The following is a 26,019-nucleotide window of genomic DNA, read 5'->3' as shown; positions in this document are numbered from 1 at the left end:
TACTATATATAGTATGCGGGCTTGAATAGATGAGCTAAGCTGTAGAAGCCATTTTTACCGACTGAGCCGTGAAGAAGAGCGTGGCTGCTGATAAAGTAGTTTGGATGTAACTCGGTCGGTAAGGTTGCAGGAGTTTTTGAAAAGCATTCTGTTTGACCGGCTGCTACCGCAGTGATGCCGTGCGAACAGCTTGGGTATAACGCTATATGGAATTCATTGCTGCGGCTTTGAATAGCAGACGAATAATCTTAATACGAGTCATGCGAATATCCCAGATGACATTTATAACTATATGTGTAGCTCATTTCCTGCAATAACAGTTTAAAATGGTCGTCAGATTGGGACTTTCTTAATAGTTTGGATCCGATTACACTATTGCAGAAGAAGAGCATCAGACGCGCAGGGCAGCCTCCTACGCGTCAGTCTGAAGCATGCAGTCGGGCCAGCAGGACGCTATGCGCACTTGTTGCTGTGAAGAAGTCTAGCTGGCGTAGAATTATACCGATAGCTTGTTTATTCTTTAAATTTTTTATTTGAAAAAATATATATACATTATAAGTGAAGAAAAATGATTTTAAAGTATATTTTAATGTTTACGCTAGTAGCGTGCTTTGAGGTAAGGGCTCTTACTCAAAACAACGACGGGCAGAAATGCAGCGGTAAAATCAAGTAAGTTTAATACATAATTATTATTATCGTGGGAATAGTGCTTATTACTCTCCATGTTAACAAAAATAAAAATAAAAACACGTGACAAATGTGGGATAGTTAACGCTTGCAAATAAATCCACAAAATTCACGCTAACTAACGTTTTGTTATTTTTTTATTATTATCGTATTTTCGCGTCTAAACGTAAATTATAGGACATTTGTGAAAATTATACATAACGACAGTAATCACGATACCAGTGCGCAAAGTAGGTGATTGCCGCACGAGCAGAGTTTGCGAGTTCGCAATCTGCCATGTGCGTGCGCGCGTCATGTGCGCGTGGGGGGAAGTAGCTGATATATAGCGTGCTGCGTGCGGGAAAGCATAGAAATGCGCATGCGCATGCGCAGAATTGAATGCGTTCGCAAAATCGCACTTTGCGAACCTAAGTAGGAGAAAGAACTTATTTTAAACTAATATTTCAAAGTATAGCACGCAGCATGAAAAAAATCTGTAATGAATAAAACTAACTATGATAAAGTAGTTTCTACGATTTTGCGGGTTATCTTCAGAAGTTATCACTTTTTTCCGCGTCCAGGCAAGCTGCATTCCAATAAGATAGACGCTATATTTTATGATTCACAACTGCAAAGAATCCGTCATATTTATTCTTTGTTCTGCTCGCACATCCCAATAATTAACGATAAATAAATTTATCTTGCAGAATAAATCAATCAGGCCAATCGATAATCAGCAGTATTGGAAACTACTCGGACAATTTACGATGCTCTTGGCTGATCGAGCCCGATTCGCCAAATTCAGCGATTCGCCTGCACATTCAGTATTTCGAAACAGAGCTGGGATACGATAAACTGTACATTTACGAAGGGGACAACGTTCACGCACCCTTACACGCTACGTTGTCAGGATATCAGTCCGACAGGATCATCGAAATCGAGCCATTTAATCACAAGAACCCCAGCAAAGTTCTTCTGTACTTCAGCTCCGATAGTTATCTCAATTTCGCAGGCTTCAATATCACCTACGAACAATGTAAAGCCGCTTCTAGATCTATGGAACCTGGACCAGGCCCCTTGTGCGAGCCGCTAAAATCGGCTTGTCCGAACGATTGCTCTGGCCAAGGCAAATGCATGGCGCATCCTTATGCGCGGTGTACCTGCTTCCAGGATTTCGCTGGTGATGATTGTAGCCAAAAAGTTAAAGACGGCACCTGGGAAGTAATATACGGATCCAAAAACTTGGAGCCACTGAGAACTTCTGCCGGTCACTGCGCTTACATCTGGAACAACAAACAATACATCCATGGAGGCGTAAGTTACGATCACCTCAACTTCAATGATGAACTGATCAAGACCCGCAGATTCTACGGACTTACGCTCTTGTCGTCGTCGCCCATACCAAGCGATATACCTCCGCTATTCGGCCATTCTTGTGTTAACATCGGAAACAAGGCTTACTTATACGGTGGTATGTTTATGAACTCAACGGATACCAATGAACTTTGGATGTACGAGAAGAGCTCAGCTCATCCACGTTACGATAGAAGCCCGGATGAAAGCTGGCAAAGTATCGAACCATTGACTCCATGCGACGAAGGCGAGATGTGCGCACCGATAAAGGTAAAACTATCAATAATAATATCGATGACTATCTGATGAAGCAGTTCTAACTAATGCTTAATACATATAGGTATCCGGTCACACAGCCAACCTGATCACAGGTCCGTACGGCGAGGACAAAATGCTGGTGATATTCGGCTACTCATCCGAATACGGCTACCTGAATACCGTTCAAGAGTACGACTTTGAAACTGGCACTTGGCAAATCGTCAACACCACCGGATTTCCCGTGAGGGGCTCTTACGGTCACAGTTCCGTCTACGACGAGTCGTCCAATATGATCTACGTATACGGAGGTCTCGTCAATGATATCGAATTCACCAATCGACTTTACGCTTATCACACCTTAAAAAGGGAATGGAAGCTTGCCGCGCCATCACCTTCCGATCCCCGTTATCTTCACAGCGCGGTCCTCGTCAGTAAGAACTTGATGCTCGTCTACGGTGGCAAGATCAGCAACATGTACCGAAAACCGGATACCATCGTCTACGACCTGACGTGCGATTCTTGGCAGCAGTACCGGATGCCCGAAGGTATAGACACCTCTAGGTATGGACACAGCGCCGTCATGGATCGCAAAGGATCGATAAACATATTCTCGGGATTCGACGGCGAGATGGTCAATAACGTGTTGAGGTGAGGATATTACAATTAGTATACGATTATATCTGCGTGTTTTTTTTTTCTAAAACGCTAATTCACGTGTTTTTTTATTTAGATACACACCTGGAACCTGCGAGCAGTTCGAAGATTACTTTGAATGCCTCACGAGCCAAGTTGGACTGAAGTGTATCTGGATGGAAGACGCAAAATCTTGTCGAGCTTTGGACGACGTGGATAATCCTACCAAGTACCCGAGCTGTTTGGAAAACGCTGAACAATTAGCACTGAGAATGAAGGCATGCCAGGAGTTGACAGACTGCTCATCTTGCACGCAAACGTCGATCGACTGCGTCTGGTGCAACGGAGAATGTTCTCATCAGCAAACTTGCCCCGATAAAACCGCAAACGTCACTCATAGTCCAGAAATGTGCAACGAAACTTTGCCGAAGGAAAGCCAATCGAAATTCCAGATTTCCGATGAAAACTGCGCCAAAATCACATCCTGCGGTAACTGCACGGACACCGGTGCCTGTTTCTGGTGTCAGAATCAACAGCAGTGTTACAGCAAACACGCTTACGAAGCGGTATTCCCCTACGGTCAATGTCGCGACTACCTCATCAACGGAGATCAATGTCCAGATGCGAACACACCCACTGGCGAATGGTGCAGCGCTTACAAGAACTGCACAGAGTGCGGAAAGGATCCGGCCTGCGGTTGGTGCGACGATTTGTCGGGAACCGGTAGTGGACAATGCCTGCACGGATCAGCTGGACGATCTAACCGTCAAAGCTGTCCATCGAGTCATCGGTGGTACTTCACCGAAACATGCCCAAGTGAGTGTCGTATGCATACATATGATCGATCGAGGTCGATTTGATGAATTAGTGATTAACGATTTTTGTCTCGACAGGTTGCCAATGCAACGGTCATAGCACTTGCCATCCAGATAGCGGGGAATGCATTCAACCGTGCAATGACTTCACGGAAGGACCACACTGCGATAGGTGTCAACCTGGTTACTGGGGTAACCCTGCGAACGGCGAAAAATGCAAAGGTAAAGGATTACTTTCATAAGTCTTCGATTACATGCTCATGATTTACTTTACTAATCCGAGTTAAATTTATCTTTAGTTTGCGAATGCGGCAGCGAAAATCACTGCGACGACAAAACTGGAAAGTGTTTGAAATGTGAAACAATCGGAGCCACAGGAGATCTCTGCGAAAAATGTGACGTGAAGAAGAATTACTTCGAAGGACCTGCACCTGGATTATGCTACTGTAAGAGGACGTTGTTAACTTTTTTTTTGGGACAGATGAGTTCAGGCGCAAGTACTAATGATTGCAATTTTTTTTAGATGACATTGAGACAAATTACAAATACATCTTCAACCTGACCAACGATGGTTTCGAAGCTCTACGGAAAGTCAACTTCGGAAACTCGGCACTAAAAGCGACCGTACCTGCTTTGTTCAGCATAGAATGCTCTGTTAACGCGACCGTAGACGTGAGAATTGAAAACAAAAAAGGTTCGCAACAGTTTGTCCTCAAACATCATCCGTGCAGGGACACGAAATTCGGTAAAATGTTCGCCGTGCAAGAGTACACGAATGGCATCAACGAAAATGAAGAGAATACGGTCTACGTGCAAGTCTACGAATTTAAGAAACCAGCTGTCATCACAATTTCCTTTGATCAATTACCTCGTAAAAAATATGGATTATAGGCATGGAATTTTTAAATATTTTAAAGATAAAAAATAAAAATATACGGAGTCAGGAGGAAAAGAAATTGTCAAAAATTTTCGTTTTATAAAATATTTATAATACTGTTATTCCATAATTTAGTTATTTTACAAATATACAATTGTACAATGTAATTAAATTTTTTACTGTAATTACATTACCACAGTCTTTAATAAAATATCACATAATGGTCAGTTATTATGAGTGTTTTTCGTTATGTGACCTTTGAATATAAATATATCTCTGTTCCATCGATACATTACTTTTGTTTTAAGAAAACCTGCTTAAAAATGTCAAAGCACATTAACTCATTATTTGGCCAGATATCTTTTATCGACCACTCTTTTGCCATAAAAATGATCCAAGCTTTGAAAATGTTTCCAACAGCTGCTTCAGGTATTGAGAAGAAAACACTAAATTCAAAGTCATGGCAGTTTTTTCTCAATTTCCATAACATTAAAAACAATAGATTTTTAAGAGATAATAAATCTGTCATAGTCTTCCAGCATTTCAGTAAAATATAGAAGTGCTTCTGTATCAGTTTGTAAATCTTCAATTGTCACAGGAGCTGGTATATGTGGTTGAGTATTTTCATCGCATGTACTATCCTTGTTATAAGTATGTTCTTGTAATTTATGTTTCTCACCTTTGCTGTCATTTATTGTACTAGTGTTCAAACTCTCATCATGGTTGACAACTTTGTCAGGTTCATTGTTTGGCTTACTTGATTCTTTGATATCCACAGCTAACGCAGTGGACAAATCAGAATTAACATGACTGTCAGATTCGGTGTCTTCTTCATCTTCAAATATATTAATAACTTTCTTCACATTTTTAGGAGTCCATGAAAAAATGGATGGTATAGCCTTTGAGCTCAAATGTATTTTCTCAAGTTTATAACCTATAACATGTTTGATTTTACTTTTCACAAATTTAAGTTTTAATACGTTTCTAGTTGTTTACATTGAGTAAATACCTAAGTTGAGTAAGTACCTCTTGCACTTACCTCCCACATAACTTTCTGTAATGATATCACTTTTCTTAAAATGCTCTCCACATAACCCATGCCCTTTTTTTGGTTTCCAATTCGGTCTTCTTATAGCATCCAGCCATTGCTTTCGTTTTACATCGGATGACGGAAATCTAAATCTCTTATTGTTATAACAGTTTTCTACCGAACACTTCATTATTGCTGAAAGTAATCGCCTTTCTTGCGATTTTAAAAACCGATTACAAACTGACACATAATAAAATACAATAATAGTATATTATGATGGTAATTGTCATAGAATGCATTAACTTTGACGCCATCTGTGAGCCAACGAGCTTATACAGTGACTACCGCCCATCAATTTATAAATTTATCATTAATTTCAATCACAAACCAGCAAAAACTTTTTTCTTCTGTTTTCCACAAAACTATCCAATAATTTTTACAAATTAACTTCATCTACGTCAATGATGAGTTCAATATTTCCTCTACGCTATTCGTTAATCTAAATTACTCTTATTTATGCATTCAAATATTTAAAGAATGTTACGTCTTTTTTTCAAATAACATAGATAGATATTTTCGAAGTATATATACTTTTTTCGAAAATTCAATTTGAATTCGATTCAGCGACTTGAAGTCAGCTTATAAATACCGCAATCGAAAATTCGCCCTGAACGTAGTCAAATCAACGGGCAGTACCTGCTTTGAAATAATATATCTTTCACCCATGCCCATCACTGGCTCACTCGCGCAGTCCGCGCCTGCAGTGAACTCGACGACGACGACGCTGCCGACACCCACACAGCTGCGCAAATATAGAGACCGACACAGCTGCATAGCAAGCGCGAGTGCGTGAGTGCACCGTAATCTCTCGCGTCGGCCGCGCGTGTATGTACATACACTCACCTACCTACCTAGTCTTTCCACGGACATCAGTCCAGGCGGCGTTGGCTCGCGCTGCACTCGCAGGCCGCAGCTGGCGCACAGTGTGTTATATACCCATAGTCTGCCGTCGTCCGCCAGGTGGTCAGCGTGCAGCGCGTCTCGGATTTCCGCGAATAGCCAGCCTGCAGTTGTTGGTACATAAAACAGCCCGTATAGTCGTATACACACACAGTGGCTCGTCTGCGCGCCGAGACGATGCTGGGGATGCGGAGCTGCTGGCGCGTCTGTATCAGCAGCAGCAGCAGCAGCAGTAGTAGTAGGAACGTCGTCTGCCGGAGGAGTCACGTCAGCGGCGAGGAAGTCGTGCTCCTGCCGCCCTCCTGCCAGTCCCAATAATATAAGACACAACGACGTCGGCAAGTAGCAGCGGCAGCCGAGAGACAGGCGGGGCCGCAGCTGCAGTACGCCTCGCGCCCTCTCCGCAAGCCTGCGTTTCTCTACGTTATTCGGAGGAATAGGAGCAAGGGCCGCGAGAGAGCTCGTCGCCGTCGGCCATTGTCTCAGCGCGCTGACATGGAAGCCTACCAAAATGGCAGAAGCCGCGCAGATGTTTTTGTTCCTGTATAAGTGCAAGTACCGGCGAAAAGTCCGGGCGGGAGTCGTCGCCCCCGCCGGCGAGCCTGCTGAAGACGGGGAGGAGAAAGCTGGCCGGCGGCTGCGGTCCAGGCATGCCGGTGGCGCCGGCCAGCTGCTCTGGAGCCTCGTCGTCTGGACGACGCTGCTGCAGTGCGTGGCGCCCCTCGAGACGGCTGCCGCGAGCTCGCAGAACAGCATCGTCGGGGCTAACGCCTCCGCGTGTGACCTCGACAGCTGCCTCAATGGGAACTGCGTCAACGGGAGCTGCCTCTGTCGAGAGGGCTGGCAGGGACCAAATTGTCAATACTGTGCTAGCAAAGTCAGGTTAGTTCTCCGTGCCTCTTTTTTTCAATACACCCTGTATCTCCTTTTTTTTCTTTCTTCTCTCTCACACGCTTTCCTGCTGAGTCTTTGATTGTAAACAATGCACGAGTGAAATCCAGCCTGTCAGTTGGGTTAGGCATTGGTGAAAGTTGATTATGAAACCGTGGGGATGATGAAAATTTATTGTCTTTTGAACTTCCATTTGCATAATGCGCTCAAGAGCAATACTCCATTGAGGTTAGTTCAATGAGATAATGGAATATTATACGCGCACCTCTGACCCTGTTGCAGAGTCAATCTAACTGGCATGTATAAAAATACACCGGCTGGGATAGTTAAAAGTTGACTGTTTTGATTGAGAGTTGAGAAATGATGCCGGTCATTATGTGAGTTCGCACCACGACCAGTCCGTGACAATGCACTGTACATAAACAATGATGCAAATGCCAATATGATGTTTACTCAATGAAAGCAAAGAAATTATTAGCTTTTAAAATTAGATGTATTGAACAATGAATGGCTTGTTGTTGCACATAAGCTGATAGACAGTAAAATGTATCTATATAACAGACAGCCAACATCTACTAACAGCTTGGGTTTTGCCGTAAAAATTACCAACCACTCGATTACTTTCTAGCGAATTATCTCAAGGTCAGCAATATTTATTCCAAGCTATTCCCAGTATCTATTAATTGCTTTAATTGTTAAAATTTCTACACAGCATAGGCAGACACGCCAGCTTATCTGCTTGATAAGTGTATCCGTAATGACATGTAATAACCACAGAGGAGTGATGACAATGATCACTCATCCGATACACTCTATACGCCTGTACTGTCAGTATGCTCAGTCGTAAGGTCACACATTTTTCATCGCTCTCGTACACCCTCCTCCTTCTTTGCAAAAGAGAAAAAAAAATGAACGCACATCACAACGTCCGGAATTCTTTACGATAATGTAATCGCTATTTATTAGCTGGCATATTCGCTTTCTCTCGGACTTATCAGCTGCATGTCAATGCGCGTTTTATTATTCATTCCGCGTGCCCTTGTCTCCATTAGACTATATATCATATAACGGTCAGTCGAATTAGCTCGATTAACGATACGTATCGTTTTTTAAAACGACTGTATACTATTCTCCTGTGAAAAATTTTCACTATTTTACTCTCGATCATCAGAGCGCGCGCTTTTTTAAGACGATTAAAAAAAAAACGATGCAGAGAGAATCGCCGGCGATGCATCACATCGAAAAGGCCCCTGAGGCACACTGTCGCTCATCCTTCGACCGGTGCTTATCTCGTTCCTCATCGCATCGACGTGAGCTGCAACGTGGAGGAGAGAGAAAAAAATGTGGTTCAGTCGATCAAAGCCTGATTTTTTTCCCTCTCGACGCGTTATTCTCTCTTCTTCCTTTTTTTAGAGAAGAAGAGCTGAGCACGAAATTTTTGCATCGACGTTTTCGTCTCTCGGAAACAGGTTTTTCTTCCACCACAGCGTGTAATAAACGTGATACTTTTTCGGCGAGTCGTATACATTTATAGTGAGTCAGTGTAAGCATTTTAATTTTTGATACAGCTCGCATCTCGTTTACATTTGAAATCCTGAGACTTTTTCGTATACAGGCGCATGACGTGTGTTCGGATTGAATTCTCTCACTTTCTTCTTTAGAGAAAACAAAAGAAACGTTATATTATTATTACCAAAAATAAACGACTAGATATACAAAAGCGTTGCGTGGGTGCAAGGTCGGTGGAGGAAAAAAAATCGGAGGTATAATGGGATCAGAGCCCAGCGCAGACCTCGATATAATATATAACTCGTCCCGAATAAAGCGAGTCTCGGGGACGAAAAATCTCTCGTTAGTGCGTACGTGTGAGTCGTCTCTCTCTCTCTCTCTCTCTCTCTCTCTCTCTCTCTCTCTCTCTCTCTCTTGCTTTGCCGCTGCTACGCACGCGTTAACGGTAAATCGGCCATTCCAGCGGCTATCGACGACGACGACCTATCGCGTCTTCTATATATACTCGTTTCTTTCATTCCTCTTATAATAAGACAGATGCGGGTGAATTTTTCGAGACGCGCGTGGGTATTTATTGCTCTCGACGAGGCGGCCGAGAGTGAGAGAGAGAGAGAGAGAGAGAGAGAGAGAGCTTTCACGATAATTCGGTGAACTTTTGCAATTTTGCGCCTGACCGATCGATCTCTCTCGCGGTTAGTGCGACTAGTTTTTCGCGCGAGCGATGGATATATAAAGCTGCGGGAGTTTTCTTGACTTGTTTGCCGTGTACTCGTTTCTGTCATTCAGACGCGGACGCGTATACACGCGGCTTTTCGATTAATATGAGATGCTTTTTAAAAACACGTTTTTTAAATGTATAATAAAGCTTCTAGTTAGCTTGGAAAAAAATATACAGCCCTCAAAGGGCGACTTTAACGAAGTTCCGTCGTTATCATTAAACGCGGCCCCAAATTCGCGTCCGCGCGCGTCGAGAGATTTAGCATACAAAGAGGCATTTTTCGCGGCAACGCCGCGTGGATTCATCTGCACAGTGCGTTATTTTTTTTTTTTTTTCCTCGTTATTTATTATACGAGACGACAGGCGAACAAATAGACGTCGCGCGTTATGACACTTTCCGCGCTCAAATATTGTCTCCGAAGAGAAGAACGACGACACTAATGTAAAGTACTACAACATAACTGTAAAATAAAATTCCAAATTAATATCTCTGTATTCTTGGCCCTTTTTCAGCGCAAGTTAGATGAAAAATGTTTGTCCTCTTTTTTTCCCTTCCTCTGCTTACTCCGCGCGAAGTTCGTTCGCGGATGGAGAGTAAACTTGCAGCGCTTGTATATAAGCCATTCCATTTTCCGGCGCAGTGTGAAAGTCGCCCGGCCTCTGCAGGAGTATAGTAGTATAGTAGCTAGCGGTAGTCGTAACGACATCAGTAGCGGCTATAGGTGTATACACTCGCGGCCAACTTCTTTTTTCGCGGCGGGATTCACTCCCTTGAATTCTCTCCTTCTCCAAGCCATTTCTGATCGCCGTTACTTTACGGCTCTGATTCGACGCGCGAGATCTGAATGCGGAACGAGGGACGCGAATATTTCAGTTTTCAAAAGAAAACTCGTTATAAGCGCGGCGGCCGCGACGATAAAACGCGCGGGTTTTTTTTTTGAGTATATAGGCTATAACTCGCCGGAGAAATTATGTAAAGGCCGTTGAGATCTATATAATAATAATTGATTGCGCGCGCGCGACTCGCGAACACAGTTTTACGCTGCGTGTATAATTTTCAGCGCAAGAGATATGTCGCGCTTGTATATACTTATTTCGAGGAGTGAAAATGTTATTGTTTTTGCTCTCGGTGACTCAGTTCAGCTGAAAGTTTTGTAAATTTTTGTCGGCATAATATCCGTGAAAATTCGTCGCTCTCGTGTCTATTTTCGAAGCTACGATTTTTGGGGGTACAGAGATTCGAGTTTAATCGCAGCTTATATGAGCAATTAGATTGCTTCGTATTTGATGGCATTTTTATAGATACACACGGTACTACGCGGGATTTATCGATTATTGAAAACTGATTCGTTCCTTAACGTTGTTTTATCATCGCGCGAGAGCGAATTATTTTCCGGATAATTGCGAAAAATTGGTTACGCGAAAAATAGAGACTCCGAGAGAGAGAGAGAGAGAGAGAGAGAAGCTGCTGTACCTTTACGTAACGCTTCGGATATTTCGCCGGTAATGTTATTACGCGGAGACAGGGTGTTCGCATAATAAACTCTCGACCCTCTCCCCCACGTGGTATACACGTAGTAGTCGTCTCTCGTCGCCTATCTTGCTTTCCCACTTGACGCGCAGCTCTCGTGCGGCTGAAAATTGAGTGATGCATATCGGGCTGCATCGCACAGCTATATAAAAGCGCATTTGAAATTCATACAGCGGAGTTTCACCTACTCTTTCGCTAAATACAGACATTACTCTCAAAGTTAATTTTGAATTTTTTAAGAGACGGACGAATTATAGAGGTATCCTTCTTCTTCTCCCTTCCCTCGTATTATACATATTATAAGCAAACACATCGCATTGAATATTCCGAATACGATTAGACCCTGTAGCGTTTCTCCCCCAAAAAGCGGATCCATGAATAATAAGGTATAATCAGCTCGCCGGTTTGTGAATAAAAAAAATGAAAAATTCAGAGAGCGTCTTTATCTCGCGCGCACGTGCTCGCGAGTAAACACGACTCTCCGGGTAATTAATCCATCTCTCTCAGGCAAACTATATATCTGCTACTGCAGAGCGACGGCGACGACGACGAGAAAGACGAATCGTCGAGAGAGAGAGAGAGAGAGAGAGAGAGAGAGAGAGAGAGAGAGAGAGAGACGGTCGGGGCCGAGCTAAATTCCACGCATATAATCGCGTTAATTACGCCGATCCAGCGAGAACCTCGAGTACGCGTGTACACGCGTGCGTATGCGCCTGTGTGTGTGTGTGTGTGTACGGAGGGTTATAATGCACAGAGTGAATAGGTGTGCGTTCATTGAAAAATTGCCGATACGGCTTGGTGTGAAAAATTGTGGATTTTCTAGCTGAGAAGTAATTTCAATAATAAGCGATTCATAAAAATTAAGCGTTTAATGATTTACCAATCAATTGTTACAATCTCAACGCTTTTTTTTTCACCCAAAATTCGCTCCCAGCATATTATAATGCATCTCCCCGCCCACTACACACGACCGAGTTGAACGCCCCACGAGCGCAAACACCCATCAGAGCAAGCTCGACGTAATTAACAAAGCCCCCCCCCCCCTCTCTGCTGCACACATTTCAGACTGTCGGAGCCGTCAGGTAGCATCCACGACGGCGTGGGCAACTACACGACCGACGTGAAATGCTCGTGGCTGATCGAGAGCACAGTCAACTCGTCGATACGCATGCACATCGAGGAGTTCGCCACGGAATGCGGCTGGGATCATCTGTACATCTTCGACGGGGACTCGGTCGAGGCGCCCCTTCTCGGTGTCTTCACCGGGCTCATGCACAAGGACGACTACCACATCAGACGTGTTCCCGAAGTCATAGCGCGCTCGGGCAGCGCCCTCCTGCACTTCTACTCCGACGTCGCCTACAACATGAGCGGCTTCAATATCACTTACAAAATCAACGCCTGTCCCAGCAGGTGAGAGGATTCTTCTTTTTCTCTCGTGTAGCGAAATTTCGCTTATGGTAGTCGACGATTACGCGTATACGCCGTCGTTTAATCAAGCCGGATATTGACGGGGGATTAATTCGCGCTTATAATCGCTCTCTCGCAGCTATAGCCGGTGTGATCGAACGTTAAATTATTCATCAAACTGATGGGCTTCTAGTAAATTAGCCTATAATCAGGCGCTTTGTGCGTGTGTGTGTGTATCGCTTCGTCGCACTAGAGACAGTTTCAAATATTAGGTTTTCTTTTAATACGAGCGATATCGATTACGCGCTTGTTCCGCGCGAGAGAAAAATCAATTTCCTCGTTATTCCACGACGTCGGTCCGATTTCGTAAGGCGCAATCAGAGAAAAACAGCCACAAAGTAATTGCCGCGCGCTGAAAAAAGCCTCCGGCGGTGGATCTTCTCGGCGCAATCAAGTGCTTCTCCCTCTCTCTTGCGTCGGCGAGTCAATCAAATTCATCCACTCCGAGAAACTTTATAGAGACGCTCCGCCAGACGCTTCTCGCAAAAAAGCTCCTTCGTTATTCACGAGCTGCCTTAATACACGCCGCGCCGAAAGTTCGAGCATTAAAAGCTTTCTCTCTCTCTCCGACGGCGTAACGGAAAGACACTTTATATCCCCGTTTACGGTGCATATCTACGCCCTCGACGCTTATAATAAAGTCGCCGATCGTCGTATATATCCAAGAATTTGTCGTCGCGGTTTTCTTTTTTGCATTCGATAAACAGACGGTATAATGTGCGGCTCTACTCTCGCGCCGAGAGTATAGGTACACATAGTTGCGGAAGGCGGCGAAAAACAAGTACTATACATTCAACGGCCAGTGTTTTTCTCCTTTTGTCGCTTTGCATGCTTCTCGACGCGACGACGACGTGTTTCGAGAAAGAGAGAGAAGATCGAGAACGAGTATATATACGTTGAGTCACTTCGCGCGCGAGCTCGAGCTGTCGTCTAGACAAAGACGAGATGATGCGCCGCTACCGCTTATTCTTCTTCTTTGTGGCTTTGTCTCGGCTGTATATATATATATATATATATATATATATATATATATATATATATATATATATATATATATATATATATATATTTCGACGCGAGCGCTTTCTCGGAGATTGTCTGCCGCTTGAATTTTTCAACTCGGAACTGCTCCGATTCGCGCGAATTACGAAATGTAGCCGAGTATAGTATAGGCTGAGAGCTAGATGAAACCTTTGCCGGCGCTAATCAGATTTATCAAAGTCCTTCGAATCAAAGTGAAAGCGACTGTAATCGGCCAGAAGTGCAGCTCGCGTTGTATATGCAGAAAAGAAAACTTTCGCACAAAGCCACGCGCGCGCGTACGCGATAAATCAAACAAAGCGAGCGAGCGAGCGCTAAAAAAAGCAAAACAAAACCACTTCCCCGTATCTGCATCCTGAGAGAGAGAGAGAGAGAGAGAGCTGAGCTTATCGACTAATTCGACGCGATGCATTACTCTCTGTACATACGTCGGGAAAAAGGAGGAGTTGTTTCCTCTTGTTTCCTCTCTGGCTAAGAAAAAGAATCAATGCGCGTGTCTCGCGGCCTTCCGAGTTTACTGACACTTGGCCGCGAGACTCAGCAGCAGACTCCGAGGGATTCTTGCGGGGTTCGCTTGACCTACATGGGGGATTTTTTTTTTCTCGGAAGGGGGAGAGATGCTTTATCGTTCGGAATGAAAAATCGCGCGTGGGTGGGTGTAGTTTTTTTTTCGTTTTTTTTTTATCTCGAGTAATTAGTACACACTAGGCGTATTTCTATTTGGCTTGCTTACTAACGATGCTTTTCTGCTGTTGACAGGGACTCTCAAGTCGACTGCTCCGATCACGGAGTCTGCATCGAGGGTGTCTGCACGTGCGACGCCACGTGGATGGGCGAGGCTTGCGACGTGCCAGTCTGCCCCAACAACTGCTCGGCCCATCGAGGACAGGGCGAGTGCAACCACGAGTGGCATCGCTGCGACTGTTCTCCTGGATTCAAAGGTATATGACAGGCAGAAGAAAAAAAATAACACCGTTCGCGAATTTTATCGCCTGCGAGCAATCAGTAACGCTTATGCATGTCCAATTAACTCGAAACTATTATATACTCCCGTTTAATTCTAGCTTCCGACAGTTGGTTTTTGCGTCGGTTCTTTTGCACAAAAAGCTCCGCCTGAAAGGCCAATGGCTGAGGGAAAAAAAGAGCTCGCGCCGCGTAACGGAACCAGGAAGTCGAAGCGCGACAATTACAGTCTCTTTCTCTCTTTTCACGGATCTTAATGCTACGGTTGCTGGTGTTGAACACACCTACGTTAGTTGGACAGAAATGTCCTCGTCTGCGCAAAAAAAAACACGTACGACGACGCTGCTGCTGCAGCAGTCTTCTCTCGTTTCCGCTCTTTTTTCTCTGCCCTCAAAGTTTCTAAATTATGCCGCGTTATGTCTCTCGAGGACCCGGGGGAAAGTCGGCGCAGTTTATGTATACACCGAGAGCCGTCTTCACGTCTTTTATACGCATTATACGTCCTGATTCAAGCATCTCGGCGTCGTGCTGCAGTCGCTTTTTTCGTGCTCCTTTTTCTCCCTCACTCTCTCGCTAGTGTCTGTGTATACAGACCTAGTGCTTTTATTTGCATTCTTCCTTTTTCGCGCACGCGAGAGTGTGTATACAGAGGCTACACCACTTTAAGGCACCTCGAGCTTGCGCGCGGGTATTACTATTTCTAGACGACGCTCGGCCCGTGTCGCAGTTATTTTTGACGGCCTGTAAATATTCCCGTAACGGATATCCGCGATATTCCTCTTTTTTTATGTTGTAATAACGAAGTGAAGAGGAGCAAACTTTTTTCGCGACACGCGAGCTTATTTCCGCTCGACCGAGACAAACTAACAAGCCTCGATGTGAAATTTCAGGAGCCGACTGCAACCAGACGAGCGAGCAGGGCTACTGGGATGCGGTGAACTACAACGACCTGTCGCCGGAGGGCTCGGCAAGCCACTGTGCCGTTGTTTGGCAGGACTCGCTTTACGTCATAGGCGGGGAGAGCTTTCACCGCGCCAAGATGATCTACATCTACGACTTCAACGGCAACGTCTGGGAGACGCCCCACATCACCGGTGTAAAACCTCTTCCCCGGTATGGTCACTCCTGCGTTTTGTTCGGTGACAAGATTTACATGTACGGCGGCGTCATTGACAACTCCACCGTCACCAATGAGATCTGGGCGTTCGACGTGTCTGCCAAGCTCTGGGAGAATGTCACTGTGCATGACAATTGCGTCAACAAGACCATGTGCGGACCGCTTAAGGTTCGTTTTGTTTTTCTTTGTGAAATCGGAAATGTGCTCGGAATATTTTCAATTAATATAATGTTTTAACGAACGTTAGGTTGCCGGACACACAGCGAATCTCGTGCAGAGCCACGACAAGAAGGAGAAGATGGTTGTCATCTTCGGGCACTCGCCGCAGTACGGCTATCTGAATACCGTCCAAGAGTACTACTTCGGTGCGCGCGAGTGGCAGATAGTCGAAACCTTCGGCTTCCCGGTGAAGGGTGGCTATGGTCACAGCGCGGCCCACGATCCGCACACGAATCTCATCTACGTCTACGGCGGCTACGTGTCGGAGAATCCGGGTACTCAGGTCCTCACCAACAGACTGTACTCCTACCATCCAAACCGACCAAGAGAGTGGCGACTTCTGACCGCTGCACCGTCCGCGCGTTTCTTCCATACAGCCGTTTTCGTTAGCGGCTCGCTCATGCTCGTCTTCGGTGGCAACACTCACAATGACACCATTCACTCGTACGGCGCCAGGTGCTATTCTGCGGACATGGTAGCTTACGATGTAACCTGCGACTCGTGGAGGCAGTACACTATGCCCAGAGAAATGGCCGACCTGTCAAGGTACGGGCACAGCGCAACCGTTTTTAGCAAGTCAATGTACATCTACGGTGGATTCGACGGACAGATGCTCTCGGATATGCTCAGGTAATTGTTCGAAACAAATGTAATCACAGTCGTAATATTTTATAATAATTTTATAATAAAGAGTAGTAAATTAAAATGATGTGATTCGTCCCGTAGGTACACTCCAGGAACGTGCGAGCACTTGCGCAATTACAGTCAATGTTTGAACTCTAGAATAGGTCTGAAATGTGTGTGGGATAAGAAAGCGAGCGTTTGCCTGCCCATCACAAAGATCGCAAAGACTGTCCTAATAAACGACGATCCTCACGACGGCAGGTACATGCGTTGTTTGTACGATACTCTGCCGCGTGGCATGACCTCGCACAAAGAGCTCTGTAAACTGCTGACTGACTGCGTCGCTTGTGTGCAAACCTCTTACAACTGCGTCTGGTGCGGCAAGAACTGCGCGCATGAGGTCTGCCGGAATGTCGCTAACGCGCCCCAGACAAGAGCCATTAACTCTCTCGATATGTGCGACGCACACACCGGCATCGAGTGCTATCAGCTGCACTCGTGTCAAGCCTGCTCCAGCAATCCCAACTGCATTTGGTCCTGGTCGAACGGTCCTGATAGGTGCAAGCCCCTGTCTGAAATCGCTATTGTAAGTTTATTCCCTATGATAATGTTGTTTTTTTTTTGTTTTTATGACAAATCAGTGGAATTTGAAATATATAAAATGAAATTCCGCTTACATGTGTTTAAGGCGAGTGCGAACAACACGATCCAACCGCAGCGATCGCCGGTGGACATCTGCCGAAGCCCCTGCGTTGAGTACACGTCATGTCGCAACTGCACGGAGGCCGAGTGCATCTGGTGTCAGAACGAGGAACGATGCGTCGATAAAAACGCCTATCCAGCGAGTTTTCCCTACGGCCAGTGCCGCGAATGGACGACGGCGTCCGAAAAGTGTCGCAACACTAAGTCTGGCAACGAGTGGTGCAGTTCACACAATTCCTGTGCAACCTGCAGGGCTGACCCGGCCTGTGGTTGGTGCGACGATGGGTCGAACACTGGGCGGGGAAAATGCTTACCTGGAGGTGCGCGGCAACCCAGTCACAGGAGCCCCGAGAGTTGCCCGTTGGATCGCTGGTACTTCACAGAGTGTCCGAGTAAGTTTACAGCAGCATTTACAAAGTTGCCTTAATTTTACATTAGATGCCTCTTAAATAATGTATGGGTATCGGTTACAGTTTGTCAATGCAACGGACATAGTACATGTCATCCCAATAGCAGCGAGTGTATTCAACCGTGTGGAAATTTAACGTACGGACCTCATTGCGAGAAGTGTAGACCAGGCTTTTACGGCAATCCTCTTAATGGAGCTACTTGTCAACGTGAGTCCCCTGTAAATTGTAATGGATCATTAACATGTCCACGACAAGGTTACTTCATTTTGTTCTTCCCTGTTTGCCGCGTTTAGCTTGCTCTTGTAACGACCAGGGGACTAACTGCACCGGAGAGACGGGAAAATGTTTCTGTACAACGAAAGGTATTATAGGTGATCACTGTGAAAGATGCGACATCAGTGGACTCTATCACGGTGACCCCACGAACAAAGGATCATGTTTTTGTAAGTACTTCTCGATTGAATGTTTTATTGATTAGACTTCTATTGTTAACTTTGGTCTTTTTCCAATACGTTTCAGATGATCTGGCAATCGATTATCAATTTACGTTTAATCTTAGTAAGAAAGAAGACCGCCACTACAGAGCGATAAACTTTAAGAATTCTCCTCCAAAACCTGACGTAGACGCCGACTTTTCCATAACGTGTTCCGTAATCGCCAGGATGAACATAACTATCAAAAAGGCGAACAGTCCGGAAAAACCGTTACTCCTCGGGGCAAACTGCACGAATCTGACCTACAAGCATCGCTTTAGTAAAGCTGACTACAATTTCGGCAACGAGGATAACAACACGCTCACTACGTTCTACGTCTACGTTTACGACTTCCAACCTCCGCTGTGGATCCAAATCTCGTTCTCCCAGTATTCCAAGCTGAATTTGCAGCAGTTTTTCATAACATTTTCTACGTGAGTATTGACAATTACCATTAACTTTGTAGATCAATTTCGAAATTTCGCATGACTTTTTTCTTCTCTTTTTATTATTTGTCACACCGAGTAATTTCTTCGAATAAGTCGCTGTCTTAAAACTCAGGCAGTATTTACTTGTAAACTAGAGATTATATGCCTCCACATAGGTGCTTCCTTGCTTTGTTGCTGGTGGCAGCAATCCTCTGGAAAATCAAACAAAAGTATGACATGTACAGAAGGAGGCAGCGTCTCTTCGTGGAAATGGAACAAATGGCTAGTCGTGCCTTTAGCCAAGTTCTCGTGGAAATAGAGAGGCGCAATTCAAGTATCACGGAAACTGATGGTAGCGATACCGAAATGAACAATTCTCGCAAGAAGAAGAAGAAGAAGGTAGGAAGACATTTTCGATATTGAGAAATTAGTTTTTGATGGTTGAAAGATAAAAAAAATGAAAAATGGTATATTGCAGGATGCTCCGAGTCCGATAGCTCTGGAGCCTTGCTGCGGCAATAGGGCTGCGGTTCTTTCCTTACTAGTCAGGCTGCCGACCGGGGGCGAGCCTTACACGCCGGCGGGTCAGAGCGCAGGCCTCGCAGTCGCTTCGGCTCTCGTAACCCTAGGCAGCCCGCGTAGGCCCTCTCAGGAGCTAACCATCAAGGAGCCTAAGAAGTCACGAAAGTCGAGCAGTCAGCATCCAGAGTCGACTTGCATTTAGCGCTAAAACAGAGCGTGAGAGAGAACATAAGAACGACATAAAATTTTCATCACACTTTGAATATTTCATTGTAGCAGAAGGATCGTAGGCCTTTGAACTTTCCCAAGTTCACATACTCATCGAAGATTCTCACACCGTAGAAAGACTCTTCCGTCATCTCTTGTCAAGCGACGACTCGATCAACTCCCGAGTTCTCCTTCGCACACTATACCATTTCTCTCGATAACTTGTTTTTAATTTTCTTTTGATAAACTCCTTTGTCAATTAAAATCATTCCTGGTACTTAGATCATTTATCTCGTGATACAAAGACTGAGTAAAGCTAGACTTTTTCCCAAATCCATTCAATTTATATACGTAAGTAGTAAAAGAAACGTAGAGCATTAAAAAGAAGCTTGGTCTCGAATTGCGTGTTATGATAGACAAGCGAACTATACACGTTTAAATCTCCGTCTGATTGGGAAAAATTCTTTTTTTTCCAATTTCTCGATAATTATTTAATGCGGAGGAGAAAAGCCAAAAGAGATTCGTACAAAGAATAAGAGACATGGAAGAAATCACGGCGAGAGTTTGTACAGTTTTGTATATATAGTTATACAACGGATATCGGAACTTTTTTTATTAGACGACGAAAGCAGATTTTTTTTATCGCTATACAAACTACTGACGCGAATCGCGAGTCTTCTTGGTGACTACAGTTATTAGGGTAATATTGCCTACATAGTAAGATACAGAGGAAGTTGCATTATTAGTCGTTCAATTATTTTGTGAGAATGATCGCTCACTCAGTCTAGGAAAAAAGAAATCACATTTTCGATACTCGTGCTTCGTCGATTTGTATATAATTCTACATAACTCTATGCCAAGTTAGAGTCGACGTCGACTAAGATAATGATAATAATAATATAAAAAGGAAAAGGTTAATGAGGTAAAAGCTATAGTTGTACAAAAAATAAATGTAAATCGAACGAAAGAGCAATTGAATGCACGAATTTTAGGTAACATTTTTATCTATATTTCTCGATAATTAGCACGACTTGCCGGCTGTACTTTGTGAGAAACATAAGGTTGAGAAATGCAATAATGATAAAGTGCAGTCGTCTTTTCAGTTTTTAGATCTTATGCATTCAAGTTACTCTTAATTTATAAAAATAATCGTCTATAAAACCAGTGCTGTAAATTATCTTTTTTTAATTTGAATATAAAGTAATAAGATTATGCACAGTGATGCCTTCTTAAAATGTAAGTTCTTTCTAACAATTTACTTCAATTCTCACGTGCGTCCTTCTTATTATATCAAGAGAAAAAAATTTACTCATAGCGTATAAGTAATATACTACTTCAAAATTGAACAAAATATTTTAGAAAATTGTAATCGTATAATCATTAACTATTCAAATAAAAATCGTATGTGAGCATAATTTGGGAGAAATGGTTTACGCATTTAGTTCTAAGATAATCTTCAGCACTGTTTACATGCTTTATAGATACATACATATTGTGATCGGAGGAATAATTTCGTAGATAAATTTGTCTACTCTAAAGTTAAACATTATGTTTTTGTCAGCAAATCTATTCCATGTTATGAAAATTGGATTATACTTGACCCATTAAGAGGAAGTAAAAACAACGCAGTCTCGAGGAGTAGACGATTGCGTTGAGTTCGAATCCTAATTTTAATCATCGTACCCGATCCACGTTGAAAAGAACAAAATAATGTACATTGTATAACCATTCCAGAATTTGTTGGGTATCAGTTTTTGTAAAATGCTTGACTTTAAAGAACTTACTGTCGAACTCCACGCGATCATTATAAAACTAAGCACATTCTTCATTCTTTTTCATTAAAGCGTATTCAGCTTTATCTAGTCTATAGTAAAGAAAAATCCGAGTAGTGGATGTTGTATTACAGAAAGTGCGTGTCAGACTTTTGCGGGATATCCATTAAATATTTAAAAAATGCAATTTGCCGTAAAAATAACTGAAAACAATCTTGTGTGCTGCAGTATTTTTTTTTGTCGTTACGATACTCTTGAAATTTTGAACAAATAGATATATTACTTGCTTATCTCATTATTTAGTTTTACGATTAACGTTACGAAGATCTGCATTTGTATATTTTGCCATTGTATAATCCAAGTGTTTTCAGAGCAGGATGAAATGTACTGTTATAGCGGTTTTAGGATCGAAAAAATTTGTGATGTTTTAATTTTTTAATTTCATATTTACGTTATGAAATTATACGTTTGAACTAAGAGACTTGAAATTTTTTTATTAATATTCATAATGTTTAAGGCTTACTAATCCTTACGGTTGTCGAATCTAAACTAACAAACAGAACAAAATTATATGAATCTAGGAAAAATTTAGATGGCTTCGGTTACAAGCGCAATATCGTAGACATTGAAATTCATCTTAGAATAACCAAAATTGATGTGCAATGCTATTTTTTCTTTTCTCCAAGAGGAGATTAATCTCGATTTTTCCAAGACTGGCAAATGGCATTTGGGCCGAAAGAAAGAGAATGAACGCGCGAGGAAAAAAGTTTTTTTGCAACTGTAAACAAGAGTGCATGCGAAAAAAACAAGACTCGGCTGTATTTTTATGCTAGTATCGTAGGTAGGACTACATGCGCCGTATGAATGTTGATACAAAAGTGAGATGCATGACCATTAAGAAAAACATATTGTATTATAAAAAAAGCAAATATTGTTTAAATAAAATTGATATATATGTAAATTGGAAGTATTCAATCCTTAAGGAAAAGGTGGGGTTTGATTTCCAAAAGAGAATATAAGATAAGATGTATTTATATTTTTTGTCTTATCTTTAATCGGAAAAACAATAGTTGCAGACTATGTAGACATAATTGCATTATGTAATTCTAGTGCAAATTCAACTACAAAAGACATATTTTTTTCCAGGCAACTGATGTGCCAATGATTAGGGTGTGCATTACAGAAAAAGCATTTGTATTATTGTTAACTAAGTATTTCACATTCCCCAATAATTTGAAAAAACCTAAGGTAAACAAATTTATATATAATATATGTATTTTTATTTGTAATATATAGTACGAACAAGTTTTGCAAGTTCCTTGAACTTGAATGTCAACGTCGTCGAATATTTACATTTGCTTCAATTATTTTGCATGACAAGTACCATTATTTTGTACTAATAGCCAGTACCATATTCTTTGACTCTTTATATACTACATACGTGAATATCCTTTGACCCTGATGTTTTTTGAAACAAAAAGTACTAATCAGATAATCCTTTGTAGGAATCAAATCATTTTACCTAATTCCTATACTTTTTTCGTTAACTTACTTTTTAACTATCTTTTTTTATATATAAACATATAGGAACTTCCGCGTCTCAAAAACGCTATATACACGTTTTTACAACGCTTATCATTCACGTTATTTTTCAAAAGCTCTTATTTTCACAGTCTTAAAAATGCACGTGTCCCATTATTGCAGATAGCAAAGAATTTACTCGTTTCTTTGCTTCGGTTTAGCTGCACAAATGTGTAACAAATCATAGAATGGAAGAATAAAGTAACTAAAAAGTTAACAAAATGTCAAAATTCTAAGTAGCTTTTCTAAGAGTAGCTTGATCATCTATCGAATATCTATTCCAGCATAATGCAACAGGTTCACACTGTTCATTGACTTCAGTTACCTCTGTGCCATCGGCTTGATCAGTTGTCCTCTCTGTTTGAACTTCTAGAACTTCTTCGCACGCAGTCGCGAATTCTACTTCGCATTTCAATTCGTTTTTCAAGGAATTGATGATATCGTACGAAGTAGCTCCGTCCTTGACTTCGGGTAGGCTGATTCTCGCGATATCGTCGTCTCCACCAAGAGCTCGGCTTGCTTCTGGAATTTTGTGGTCGTCGTGAATATGCAGTACGAGACAAGACATCGTGTGATATATCTTTCCACAAATTTCACACTGGAATGATGTTCCATCCTCGGATTCCATGCAGTGGGCATAATCTTTGTGTGAATGATACATTTTTTTGTGTAGTGCCATGTGTTTTTCATGATCAACAGCCAGAATGAAGTCATATGTGCATATTGTACAGTACAAGTAGTGCTTTTCATATCTCGTGTGCGACCTCAACCTATGTACGCTGTCGCAGATTTTACCGCACACGGGACATTTCAAACAAACGTGATTCTGCAGAGCTTCGTCGGTGTCAAAAATACCGGCGCATTGATTGCACTGCGAAGTTTTTTTGGAATTGCAGGAATGTTTGAACCAATGCTTTTGGAGCTGATGTAGCAGGTCGAATCCAAGCTTGCAGTAGATACAGACAAATCTGCTCCATCGGTCTCGCTTGACCGTGAAAGTCATCTGCGATTCCGAGTACTCCCAATGCTTCTTGAAGCTATTCTTCCTAGTCAAATTCATATTACATACTTCGCACTGGTCCTGGTGTAAGCACAGGTGAGAAAATATTGTATTAGCATCTTCATTGTCATATTTACAAAAGTTACAGACATAACGTTCGTCCTGCTTTCTCAGATGGCAAGATACGTGCTTCTCAAACGAAGACGCTTTGAAGAACATGGCTGTGCAAGCTGGACACTTGACGTACGGTTTACCAGATTCAGTGTACAACAAAGCCAGCGAAGGAAACTTTTTGATCCAATTACCTATGTCCCTCTGCTGCTTTCCATCGGTTGCCTCAGAGGCAAAATCACTGAAGTTTATGGTCATCAGCTGTCCATCGACAAACTCCTTGTCCTCTTGCTTAGTAGTAACTATTTGAGCGGTCTGCTCTGTGCTGGCTTGAATGGTAGCCGTAGGTTGAGGATCAATTTTGTGCAGAAGTATAACTTTCTTTTGTAATTTTGTGTGCTTTGTTTTGTCGCCTCCGTCTGTTATTTCTTGAGCATTGAGCAGCTCTTCCCCCGTGATCCCCTGTGTCTCGGGCTCCAGAAGAGTGATGATCACAAACTTGTTGCTGTTGGGAACTGAATCCATGCAGGAGATGGATGCGACCTGTTGACAGTCCTGCTCTGTGACAGTGGCTTGCTCGAAGGTGACCTCCGTAGCGTTGAGCTGATTCTCATGATCCTCTGGCTTGTAGGGCACTGGCATCAGTTCATGGATCTGCAACTCCTCCGTGTTGTTATCCTTCTCCTCAATATCCTTTTGGATGGCCAGAAGAGCTCTCTTCTGAGTTTTGTCGTGCTTGCTCCTCTTCTTGGCTTTGGGTCGCTTGCGTTCGCCAGCTGCGTGCCTCCTGCCCTCGGACTCGGTCAGAGCCAACATCGCAAATTCTTATTAGCGACCGTTGTAACGATTATATCAGCGGCTACTTTTTCCTCGAAGAAGAGCTCGACGCACTGCTGTAACACCGTCTAAGCGCCGAGGATAAACATAGCCCGAGCTTGAAGACCTGTAAACACAAGTCATATGTTGGGATTAGCCGTGAGCAAGCGGAAACATACTAAGCAGCCATTATAGGCTATTGCCTACCGTATATATTCGCCTATCGATGCCTGTTGCGGTGAGCCGATATTCTACCGAGAAGTGGCACTCGCTGTCGTTCGGGAATCGCTTGTATTATCGGGACGACTTTTTCGGCCGTCGTTGTTTACCATCCGCTCGTCGGGCATCCTCTGAACTCGCGTACAGAACACACAGTGTATAAGCGCTAGAGTAGGAAAATTATTATACAGCGCGTCGATTAATTGTAATTCACGGCGTGACTATGCCTATATACGTATCGTCGCCTCTTACCCTCGTGCGTAGTATGCATATACGGTGCTGCTGCCGAAAGTTTCTTTTCGTGACAGCTATACAGCACGACGAAACGCAGTATATAGCGGTGTATACACGCACGGAGAATTTATTTCTCGGGGGTTTGGTTCGTTGGGTTCTCGCTCGAGTCTCTTTGCTTATCTTTTTGCCACTGTTTCGGGGGGGCACTACCACACCGCCATACGGCCACTGATTACCGAATGGATATGGACGGCCAGACACCGCAATAACAAAGTGCCGTGTGGTATATAGCCCTGTCTCTCTCTCTTCCTCTCTTTATCTAGTCGCTATTCGCTTTTCGTGCATATAAGCGGCCAACTGCGAGGCGGCGCGTGTATATATTAGGTAGATTTGAAAGCGCAATTTCTGTATACTCGCACTCGTAATGATAGGGTGCTAGCTTACCGACCGAGTTATACGGTGTAGTTCGAACACTCGCCGGTTATGCTTCGAATGGGAATATCCCTTTTTAAACGGTTCGTCTGACGGTACCTAAGTGTTTTTTTTTTAGGCCAATAAGGTGTGTTGTATGTATGGGATCGCATCGAATAAAATGATCTAATTCGGTGATTCTCAGTTTTTTATAAATGATTCTATGGATATTGGTTATTTAGCAGAGATGCATCTCGTATTGCTAATTAGCTCGCACGTGTCAATCGAGCGAATCAACAAATAAATGAGAAAAACAGCTCTTGCGCGCATTGACGAATAAAGAATGAGAAAAAAAAATTGCAAAACCTGATATTCCAGCGGGAATTTATAATTGAGAGTTCACGTGAGCAGATGCGTGCAGTATCACTCTCTCGAAACGTGCCCCTCGTCCGAATCCA

General features: G+C 43.1%; 4 protein-coding genes across 9 annotated transcripts; 2 read left to right on the top strand and 2 right to left on the bottom strand.

Moving 5' to 3' along the window:
- The first annotated feature begins 421 nt into the window (after positions 1 to 421).
- LOC103317874 (attractin) lies at positions 422 to 4,974 on the top strand. Of its 2 annotated transcripts, XM_016989939.3 has the most exons (8): positions 540 to 669; positions 1,374 to 2,186; positions 2,220 to 2,289; positions 2,360 to 2,925; positions 3,008 to 3,726; positions 3,804 to 3,947; positions 4,025 to 4,171; positions 4,249 to 4,974. In XM_016989939.3, the coding sequence occupies exons 1-8, from the start codon at positions 569 to 571 to the stop codon at positions 4,614 to 4,616; spliced, it is 2,928 nt and encodes a 975-aa protein (XP_016845428.1). In that variant the 5' UTR covers positions 540 to 568; the 3' UTR covers positions 4,617 to 4,974. The 2 variants fall into 2 exon arrangements, with proteins under 2 accessions (XP_031776638.1, XP_016845428.1); XM_031920778.2 differs by having other exon boundaries at positions 422 to 669; positions 1,374 to 2,289.
- Positions 4,692 to 6,397, bottom strand: LOC100122818. 3 transcript variants are annotated; one of them, XM_001606370.6, is made up of 2 exons: positions 5,642 to 6,397; positions 4,692 to 5,536 (listed from the first exon to the last, which is right to left on the bottom strand). In XM_001606370.6, exons 1-2 carry the CDS (start codon positions 5,820 to 5,822, stop codon positions 5,109 to 5,111), a joined length of 609 nt encoding a protein of 202 aa, XP_001606420.1. In that variant the 5' UTR covers positions 5,823 to 6,397; the 3' UTR covers positions 4,692 to 5,108. The 3 variants fall into 3 exon arrangements, with proteins under 3 accessions (XP_001606420.1, XP_008215363.1, XP_008215361.1); XM_008217141.4 differs by having other exon boundaries at positions 5,629 to 5,897; XM_008217139.4 differs by having other exon boundaries at positions 5,612 to 5,857.
- A 317-nt stretch (positions 6,398 to 6,714) lies between these two features.
- LOC100122805 (attractin-like protein 1) lies at positions 6,715 to 22,150 on the top strand. 3 transcript variants are annotated; one of them, XM_008217137.4, is made up of 12 exons: positions 6,715 to 7,474; positions 12,307 to 12,654; positions 14,512 to 14,693; positions 15,606 to 16,000; positions 16,080 to 16,681; positions 16,778 to 17,261; positions 17,364 to 17,769; positions 17,851 to 17,994; positions 18,081 to 18,230; positions 18,307 to 18,694; positions 18,844 to 19,087; positions 19,167 to 22,150. In XM_008217137.4, the coding sequence occupies exons 1-12, from the start codon at positions 7,104 to 7,106 to the stop codon at positions 19,410 to 19,412; spliced, it is 3,960 nt and encodes a 1,319-aa protein (XP_008215359.1). In that variant the 5' UTR covers positions 6,715 to 7,103; the 3' UTR covers positions 19,413 to 22,150. The 3 variants fall into 3 exon arrangements, with proteins under 3 accessions (XP_008215359.1, XP_016845410.1, XP_016845399.1); XM_016989921.3 differs by having other exon boundaries at positions 17,355 to 17,769; positions 18,865 to 19,087; XM_016989910.3 differs by having other exon boundaries at positions 17,355 to 17,769.
- A 69-nt stretch (positions 22,151 to 22,219) lies between these two features.
- LOC100678124 (PR domain zinc finger protein 10) lies at positions 22,220 to 25,537 on the bottom strand. Its single transcript, XM_003423896.5, has 3 exons — positions 25,169 to 25,537; positions 24,905 to 25,082; positions 22,220 to 24,824 (listed from the first exon to the last, which is right to left on the bottom strand). The coding sequence occupies exon 3, from the start codon at positions 24,695 to 24,697 to the stop codon at positions 23,003 to 23,005; it is 1,695 nt and encodes a 564-aa protein (XP_003423944.1). The 5' UTR covers positions 24,698 to 24,824; positions 24,905 to 25,082; positions 25,169 to 25,537; the 3' UTR covers positions 22,220 to 23,002.
- Between the last annotated feature and the right edge of the window lie 482 nt (positions 25,538 to 26,019).

The sequence above is a fragment of the Nasonia vitripennis genome, chromosome 1 (assembly GCF_009193385.2).
Source record: "Nasonia vitripennis strain AsymCx chromosome 1, Nvit_psr_1.1, whole genome shotgun sequence".
Lineage (NCBI taxonomy): Eukaryota > Metazoa > Arthropoda > Insecta > Hymenoptera > Pteromalidae > Nasonia > Nasonia vitripennis.
Note: the sequence above shows the minus strand (reverse complement) of the source record. Positions and strands in the feature narration are given on the sequence as shown.